An 8,803-nucleotide genomic window follows, 5' to 3' on the forward strand; every position below is an offset into this window, starting at 1 on the left:
AAGCCTGGGCCCCGCCCGTCCCAGCCTGGAGGGCCCCGCGCGCCCCACGCCGTTCGGTCCCGCAGGCCCCGAGTCCCAGGCCCGACCCACGCAGGTGAGGGGATCCCTGTGCAGGTGGGCTTGTCCTCGCAGGTGAACGGGGGTCCAGGGCCTGCGCAGATGATGGGGCCCGCGCAGGTGAGGGGGCTCCTGGACCGCGCAGGGAGGGGCATCCCGGGCTGCGCAGGTGAGGTGGAACGTGCAGGTGAGTGGGGCCTCGTTCTGATGAGGGCGTCCCCGCGCAGGTGAGGTGGTCCTAGGAGGGCCCGCCCAGATGCGGAGGCCAGCGCAAGTGAGGGGGTCTGGGCCTCACGCAGGTGACCAGGGGGGTGTCCTTATGCAGGTAAAGGGGTCTTCCCAGATGAGGGGGAGGGTGCAGGTGAGGGCTCCTCGGTGTCCCCGCACAGGTGAGGAGGGGCTCATGCCCCAGGGCCGTTGAGCTCCTCCTGCCTTCCCAGGAGGATGGGGTGGAAACCAGTCAGCAGTCCGGTCTCACCACCTTGAGCCAAACCGCAGAGATGGGGAGCTGCCGGGCAGAGAAGCTGCCTGGGGTCCTGGGACTGCCCATCTTGAGGGGTCCAGGCAGAGGCTCTGGACACCCACCTTCAGGTCCTGGGAGGGACACCTCTATATGCAAGGTGAGGTCTGGCCTGGAGGTTTCCACGGAGAGGCTGTGTTTACCATCCCAGAGCCCTGCACGCTTCTTGAGTGGGCCAGCCTAGGTCCAGCTGGTTGTGGCCAGTGCCTCCAGGAGAGGAGGGTGTTAAATTTCACCCCCACAACCCGACCGGAAATGCATAACTGAGGACACTGGCCTGGTGAGTGGCAGGGACAGCCTCTGCCCTCACGCTGGAGAATAGGGGCCGAAGCCTCTGCTGTGGGTGTTGGAGCTGAAGGAGGCTACAGCGCTGACCTTGGGTGACGATGGTGTGTGCCCGCTGGCCCACCAGAGTCCTCCGTGGCACAGAGGGCTGTGCTCATTCCTCTCTGGTCACTCCTGGTGCCGGCTCACCCCCTCTTGTTACCTGAACACCTGCCACGTGCCAGCTTCTGGGGCTGCATGGTCCCCACCCTCTTGGACCTTACATTCGTACGAGGGCATCAGGCAGTGCACAGACCAACCTGTGTGGGCAGGTGGTCAAGTGAAGAAGAATGAAGCAGGATGAGGGAATGAAGAGTGACAGTGACAGGCAGCCCTCTGAGTGAAAGGGGGCCTCGTGACATCCCAGGGAAGGGTCTCAAGCAGATTGAGGAGGGAAAAGGGAGGCAGAGATCAGGGTCAGGTCTGAGGGGCATTAGGCATGTGGACTGTATTCTCCCTGCCGGGGAGTCCTCGGAGGGTCTTCACTGGGGGCACAGCCTGATCTGAGACCCGGTTCAGAAAGATCAGCTGTGGCTGCCGTGCGGGGAGGGGCTGGGCCGGCCAGGCAGGGCCGGAGGAGGGGCTGCTGCGGTTGTCCAGTCTGAGGAGACGGGGGCTCAGATGGGGGTTGTGGAGGGAAGGGACTGACGGGGAAGGGGCACCGGCTGGGTTGCTGAGGGGGCAGGTGTGGAGGTGAGGGAGAGGATGTCGGGACGAGACCTGGATCTTCGGTCTGAGCTGGTTTCAGAAAATGCCCACCAGGGAGGCGCGCTGGAGGGGTGGTAGTCAGGAGTCCGTTTGGGTCTGAGGTGCCAGGGGCTCCGTGGTTAGCTAAGTTGGGAACTAGGGGACAGGGGGGCGGGAGGTATGCCTGTGGGAACCGGCAGCCCATGGATGGTGTTTGAAGCCAGGAGGCCAGAGGCGGTCCCCCAGGACGAAGAGAGAGGCCCAGGGCTGAGCAGTCGGAAGAGGAAGGGCCAGCACGGGACGCTGCAGAGGTGGCCAACCTAGGAGGGGAGGAGGGGAACCTGGACACGAGAGCAGATGCTGCATCCCAGGAGCTCGTGGATATTCTGGGTGGTTCTGAGGAGATGGAGGGGGTTCTGTGGTCAGATCAGTTTGGGGGCCCTAACAAACCCCAGTTAGAATATCGCCTGTGGGGGCTCACCACGCGCCAGCCTCACAGCCGTCTTGTCTGAGCCTCATGATAACCCCTGGGGAGGCACTTTTAAAGGCCCATTTTACAGATGAGGAACATGGGGCCCAGGCGGGTGGAGTACCTGTCACGGGGCAGGGGCTCACAGCCATGACAGCCCCCGGCCATGCCCAGCAGTGCCCCTCCGGGGAAGGTCATCTTGACCCCAGGAGGCCCTCCTTTTGCCGTTCATGCTCGGCGTCCCACTCGCTTCTGCTCCTAATGAGGAGATGGCCACCCGGTGAGGAGGGTGGTGGGCGTGGCAGGCTTCTGGGGAGCTGGGTGGCAGGCAGACTCAGGCGCCCTGGGCCCCTGCGGCCGGGCCAGAGGTTACGTGTGTGCACCTGGTTCCTCGGAGGACATCTCCTCGTATCCCTTCTTCCCTGCTCAGGGCCTACCTTTCCACCATGAAAGGCTCCAGGGCCCTCAGCGGCCCCTCCGGCCCCCCCGAGGGCAGCCCGGAAAGCATGGACCTGAGTCTGACAGGCCTCCCTCCGCCCATGTCCCGGCGTCCCAACAGTGCCTCCACCGCCAAGCCCATCGCCCGCTCCATCTCCGTGGTCACTGGCAGCGAGCCAAGGAGGAAGATGCTGGTGAGTGTTAGGGCTGGGCCTCAGGTCCAGGGGTGTCCAGGGCCCCCTACCTCGGGGTGGCGTCTGACTCCTGGGTAAGCTCCACACCTCAGCAGGCACCTTCATGTCCATCATCCCGTGCATCCCTGGGGCCACCCCGGGGCAGGAAGGACTCGGCTTGTAGACCAGGGAGCTGACTCACCAAGAGGTCAAGACTGGGGTCGGCTGGCCCCAGGCAGAGCCTGGATCTGCCAGCACCAAGCCCTCTGTCCCTCCTGTTCCAGCAACGTTTGGATTTGTGTGATTCCTCTGTAAACGGGGTTGATGTGTGGGGAAGGAGGAGCTCCTGGTGGCCTTGAGATACCAGGCAGGGCGGGGCAGGGCAGGCAGGCCGCAGGAGCTGCGGGACGAGAGCTGCAGGGGGGAGTGAGTGGCCAGGCTCACTGGTTAGAAGGTGATGAGGAGGGTGGTCAGCCTTTGCTGTGGCGCCCGGGCGGGCCTCACGCGCTTCCTCTCGGACCTTCCATCTGCCAGGGGTGAGGAGCTCCCACTTCGTGTGAGAGGCCCAGGACCTGCCCCCGCTCAGCAGGTCAAACCCAGGACCCCCATGCTGCTCCTCTGCCCACCGGTCTACGTGTGACCCAGGAGAGCCTCTCTCTAAATCTGTGTCCAAGCCTGGCCTGGTGCTGCGTGGACTGGCGAGGGTCTAAAACCTTGGCCGCATGGTTGGTTGCTTCCCTCCTTTTGGCAGGAGGCCCCAGGGCCCGGAGGCTCCCGCGCCATCAGCAACCTTCGCAGATCTAACAGTGCCACGCAGGTCAACCAGCCACAAGCCAACCAGGCATGGCCTGGCCCCCTCAGGTAACCTCTGACCCCTCAGGTACCCCCGGCCTGCTCTCTCCTCCCTCTTTTAGCCCTTCTCCCAGCTTCACTGGCGTGAGCACTGGCTGGACGGGGGGCCAGCCCTGGGCGGGGCAGGCGGGACGAGTCTTGGCCCGTCATTTCCTGCGCAGAGATGTGGACCTCAAGGCCACCATCCCCCTGCCTGCTCCTCTTCCTTGTCCTTGCTGCGCTTTCCCTGTGGGTGTTGTGGTGGCCACGGGACAGGTGTGAGCATCTCTTCCAGGCGTGGTCGTCAGATCGGGGCTGAGAAATGATATTTTATGCTGTGGGCTGGGGAGCAGGAGTCTCCACCGGTGACCTGGTCCCTTCTGTCCCCTCGTAAGACGACCCCCGTCTGGGTTCCTGGAGTCGGGCCTCCTGGGCCCAGTGACTATCCCTGCTTGCTGTCCTCTCTGCGACACAGGCCGGAAGAGCCCCCGGACTTCCTGACACTCTTTGAGGGCAGCCCCGGTGCGAGAAAGAGGCCTGCCAGTCTGAGCAAAGCTTCCAGCGAGAAGGGAGCCACGTGGAACGTCCTGGTGAGGCTGCAGCTGAGCTGAGCGGACAGGACGTCACGCGGCCTGCGTCCGCAGGGAGTGACGCCTGGTTCCGGCTTTGTTCTCGCTGCCCCTGCAGGATGGGCCGGCAGGGGGTGGGGGGCATCAGTGTTAGTTAGCCAGCTTTGACCACAGCGGTCAACGTGAGGAGGAGCAGCGAAGAATGTCCCAGCCCTTAGGCCATCCCACTGCTCCCCGTGTGTGCATGGGGCATTGGGGGCAGGGCAGGGGCCCTGGGTCAGTGGCGTGTGCAGCGAGGTCACAGGCTGTCGTCTATGTGCAGGATGACCAGCCCAGGGCCTTCACCTTACCACCCGATGCCCAGAGTCCTGGCACCCTCGACGTGCCGGTGGGCCCGCGGAGGAGAGAGTGCACGGTGCCCCTGGCCCCCAACTTTACCGCCAACAACAGGTGCGCCGGCTGCAGGGCCACACGGCCCCGCCCACCCAGAGCTCCCGGGGGTGGCCGCTTTGTCTTATTTGTGTCTGGACCAGGGTGCCTCGGAACATTTCTGTGGGCAGGTTGCTTAACCCTCCTGGGCCCCAGGATCCTCATTTATACCAAGGGGACAATGGTTGTGTTTGCCCCCCCAGAGTCAGGAGGATTGAGGAATCCAAGATGTGAACCTCAGAGCAGAATCTGCTCAAGAGACGTTGTTGATGTTTGGGGCACACTTTTGTTTTTCCCGGAGTTAAAAATGATCTCTTGTTTTCCTCCTTGGTTCGTCGTCTGTGTGTGGGTCGCTTCTCCCAGACTTGACAAGAGAACCTTAGAACTCCCCTCCAGCAGGCCAGCAGGTGCCCTGCCCGTCCACCCTCCTCCAGAGAAACCTCTCGGAGCCCTGTCTTCTCTTGCCTGGGTCCGAGCTGGCCGCCCTCTGCTAACCCCTCCCTCCTGGTAGGCCCTCCGTTTCCTCCATCTCTAGGGGAGCACATCCTCCCGTAGATTCCTCAGGAAGGATGTGTGGGAGGTAAAGTTTCTAAGACCACATGTGCCTGAACATGCCGTGACTGTTCCACCGACTGAGAGTTCGGCTGGCGCTGAGTTCTAGATGGAAAGCTTTCCTGCCATCTTGAAGCAATTGCTCAGTTTCCGTGGAGAGCTGTTGTGAATTCACTGCCTTCCTGATCCCCAGTCCTTTCACGTGTCTGTTTTCCTCCCTCTAGAAGCAGTTTGAGTCATTTTTTCATTTCTCTGTTGTGGAAGCTCCCAGGGCCAGGCCTTCGACATGGTCCTTTCACTCATCACACTGGGCTTTGGTGTCTGGTCCATGTGCACACTTGTGTTCTTCGGTTCTAGGAAATTACCTCTTGTCATTTCTTTGACAGTTTTCTCCCTTTTCTTTTTCTCCGTTCTTTCTGCGACTGCGGTTATTTGCATGTTGGGCCTCCTGGGTTGATTCTACAAAGTTGGCGTCTTCCCTTCTTTTCTTTCTCTTTAGCTTTGGGATCTGCTTTCTGATAGAGGCACCTAACTGTGTATTTCAACCCTTTGCTCACTTTGTTTCTTCTCCTGTAGCTCCTCTTGTTCTCGAATGTCTCTCCATCCTTCCTCTTTCGTAGCATCTTGTTCTTGTTTCGTCTGTCACGTGTTTGAGGATTCCACGCAGCGGCGGCTGGAGCTGCCTGCACCAGCTCACGAGGCTGACTGTCCTCCTCTGCCTGGCTCTGGTTCCAGGGTGTCTGAAATCAGTCATGGTGGGAATATTGTCACTGACATTGGCAGATGCTGCAGATAAGAGCTTTTCTCTCTAGAGACTTGGCTGTTAAAGATTTATCAGCACAGCCTGACACTGAGTGTACATTTGTTGAAATGTCCTGTTCTTTGCTTGGCCTTATCTCCATCATATTCTGTTTGTTGACTTTTCACATGTGAGTCTTTCACCAAATGTCTGGAATACTGGCTCTGTCAGAATTTAAGAGGGAGGCCCTAAAAGTTGCCTGGAGGCTTTGCTTTGGGGTGATTTTGTGGGGACCAGGCTGCTGTGCTGGGGGCTCCCCACCTGTCTGCATGTGGGACTTTTCTGTGGGGCTGCCCAGTCTCTCCAAGGAGAGATCCTCCTGTCTCCCCCGCGGGGTTATTTGAGGGCCACCAGTTCTGCGGGCCAGCAGGAAGGGGGTGGGGGTGTCCTGGTCCAGTGCACAGGCTCTCACCTGGAGACCTAGCTGCTTCTCTTCTGCAGGAGGAGGGCCGGGGCAGGGTGGGCTTGGTGCCTGATGCTCAGAGTGAGGCAGGGGTGCAGGCGCAGCTGCTGCTTTGGAAGAGCCAGGTGCCCTTGCTTCCTGCACCTCCCTGGCTTCTAGGGTGCAGACCAGCCGCCTCGTGGCCCCTGCGGCATCCAGGTTTCCCGTCACTCGCTTTGCGAGTCACCCACCGCTGGGCCCTCTGTTCCTCGTCCTCAAGAACTTTGTGGACATCTCTTTGCCGCTGTCTCGTCTTCTCATCCTTGTGTGTTTGTACGTTTTTTATCCCTTCTAGCGGGTTTGAGAGGGGGAGAGAGAAAACAGTGTGTATTCCATCCATCACGTGTAACTGGCAGGGGAAGGTCCCTTCTCTGCTGAGTCTGTAACCGTTCCCCCACCCTGTCGCAGGCATGTCCGAAGTCAGGGGCTGCAGTTTTCACCCTCAAACCTCGGGTTCTGCTTGGTGGAATGCCCTGGTGGAGCTTTCCCGGGTCCCAAGAAGGGCCCCACCGGCAGGGACACTGAGACGACACCACAGTGAGCCCTGGCATCAACAGCGTGACTCGGGGGTCTTTCCCAGAGCCTGACCCCCCCCCTGCCCCGGTCTCTCCTGGCAGGAGCAACAAGGGCGCCGTGGGCAACTGCGTCACCACCATGGTGCACAACCACTACACCCCCTCGGAGAAGGTGCCGCCCCCCAAGAGCTCCAACCACATGGCTCCCTCCCTCAAGTAAGGCCTTGGCTCCAGCCTTGCACGGTGCCCCACCTGGGCCACACGGGCGGGCCCGGGCTCACGCCAGCCTGAGGTCCTCCCGAGGAAGCCGCAGCCCCCCCCTGAGTCTCCGGTCCCTGGCTAAGACCAAAGCCAAGGGGGGTCTCGAGGAGGGCTGAGCTGAGCTGAGCAGAGCAGCCCCTAGTCCGTCACCCCCACATCCACTGCATGGTGTGCTCAGGTCGGTGACGGCCTATGGGTGTCTTGAGTCACCATCTGGCTCTGGGATCCTGTGACATTTGAGACCTTTCTGCTGTTTTAAATGCAGTGCCCATTAACCCTGGGTGCCACCATACGGGCTCTGGTGGGGGCCGAGTAGGTGACCCCGGCAATGACCAGCAAGTCAGAACAGGGAACAGGACGTGTGGGTGCCTCCTCCCAGGCCCCAGGCCCCGGGACCAGGCCGAGCCGTCCCCCGGGGGCCAGGAGGCGGGGGCCGTGTCAGGAGGCTGTGAGCCTTTCTCTGCCCTCCCGGCCAGCAACATCATCAAGGCAGCCACGGACGAGGGCGAGGGCAGCAGCCTCGGGAAGCCGCAGAAGAACGCGGCCCGCAGCAACCACACGGTCCAGAACAACTCGGGGGGCAGCGCCGGCCAGCTCAGACGGAAGGAGGTGACCGAGGAGGAGGCTGAGAGGTGACCGCAGCCCGGGCTGGGAGGAGGCCGGAGGGACCAGTGAGAGAGACTTCTGTTTAAGAGTTGTTTTAAGATATGTAGGCTGAAAAGACCACCCGTACAATTCTTTTTATATAAAACGTCAAGAAAGGTAAATCTGCAGAAACAGAAAGTAGAGCGGTGGCTGCCTGGGGCCAGGGGAGTGCTTTGGGTGGCGATGGAAGCGTTCTCAAACCGGATCATGCTGGCGGTCGTACAACTCTGTAAATTTACTAAAAATCATTGAATCGTATACTCAAAATGGGTGAATTTTATAAGTATGTAAACCATACCTCAGTAAAACTGTTAGTTAAAAAGACATTAAGCAGAAAGAAGATATAAAACTGAAAAACTCCAAGCAACTGATGGAGCCGCCCCTAGAACCTTGCCCCAGGGGAGCGCGGAGGGTGGGCACGGTGAGATCTGCTGCTGCGGCCCCAGGTCTGTGACGTTGTGCCCCGTCAGGAACCACTTAGCGTTCAGAGGCTGGGCTTGGAGAGCCTCACCTGGCTGAGCCGTCACCGCTGCTGTCCCAGAAGAGCTTGGGACTGGGCCCTGGAAGTGGGCAAGCGGGACGAGCTGGGTGAGGCCCGGGTGTCCCCACCAGGGCTCCCCTCTGCGTGCATGTCCCATGGCTGGTGACATCCTAGATGGTCCATTAGCACCTTTGCTGAGTGAATCAGCAAAGTGTCCCTGAGGGCCAAGGTGAAGGCTTTGGGTTTAACCCGCTTTACTGAGTGTAGTTTACGTACAACAAGACGTGCCCTCTTTAGGGCACAGGTCTATGAGTTTGATGCACGTGCGGACGGAATGATGTCACCCCCTGGGATCCCCTCGCATGCCTCTCACCCAGCCCCTTCCGGCCGAGACCCTGGCCACACCAGCCTGTCCCCTGCAGCTTGCCTTCCCTAGCAGGCCCTGACGAGAGCACCGGCCTGGGGCCTCGTGTGCCTGGCCTGCAGAGTCCCTGGTTTGTTGCTGTTTGTCTGTGAGTAATGTCGCTGTCAGGAGCACACAGTGCTCACCCATAGGTGGTGGGCCTTTGGGTTACTTTCTGTTTCTAGCAATTGTGAATAACCTGTGCGGA

At 60.6% G+C, this 8,803-nt stretch overlaps 1 protein-coding gene across 1 annotated transcript; it reads left to right on the forward strand.

Annotated features, from left to right (window-relative positions):
- LOC114485232 (centrosomal protein of 131 kDa-like) lies at nt 1-7,905 on the forward strand. The gene is made up of 7 exons (XM_028486323.2): nt 1-94; nt 2,488-2,689; nt 3,420-3,529; nt 3,975-4,089; nt 4,391-4,518; nt 6,908-7,021; nt 7,543-7,905. Exons 2-7 carry the CDS (start codon nt 2,504-2,506, stop codon nt 7,700-7,702), a joined length of 813 nt encoding a protein of 270 aa, XP_028342124.1. The 5' UTR covers nt 1-94; nt 2,488-2,503; the 3' UTR covers nt 7,703-7,905.
- The last annotated feature ends 898 nt before the right edge of the window (nt 7,906-8,803 follow it).

The sequence above is a fragment of the Physeter macrocephalus genome, unplaced genomic scaffold (genome assembly GCF_002837175.3).
Source record: "Physeter macrocephalus isolate SW-GA unplaced genomic scaffold, ASM283717v5 random_816, whole genome shotgun sequence".
In the NCBI taxonomy this organism is placed as follows: Eukaryota; Metazoa; Chordata; class Mammalia; order Artiodactyla; family Physeteridae; genus Physeter; species Physeter macrocephalus.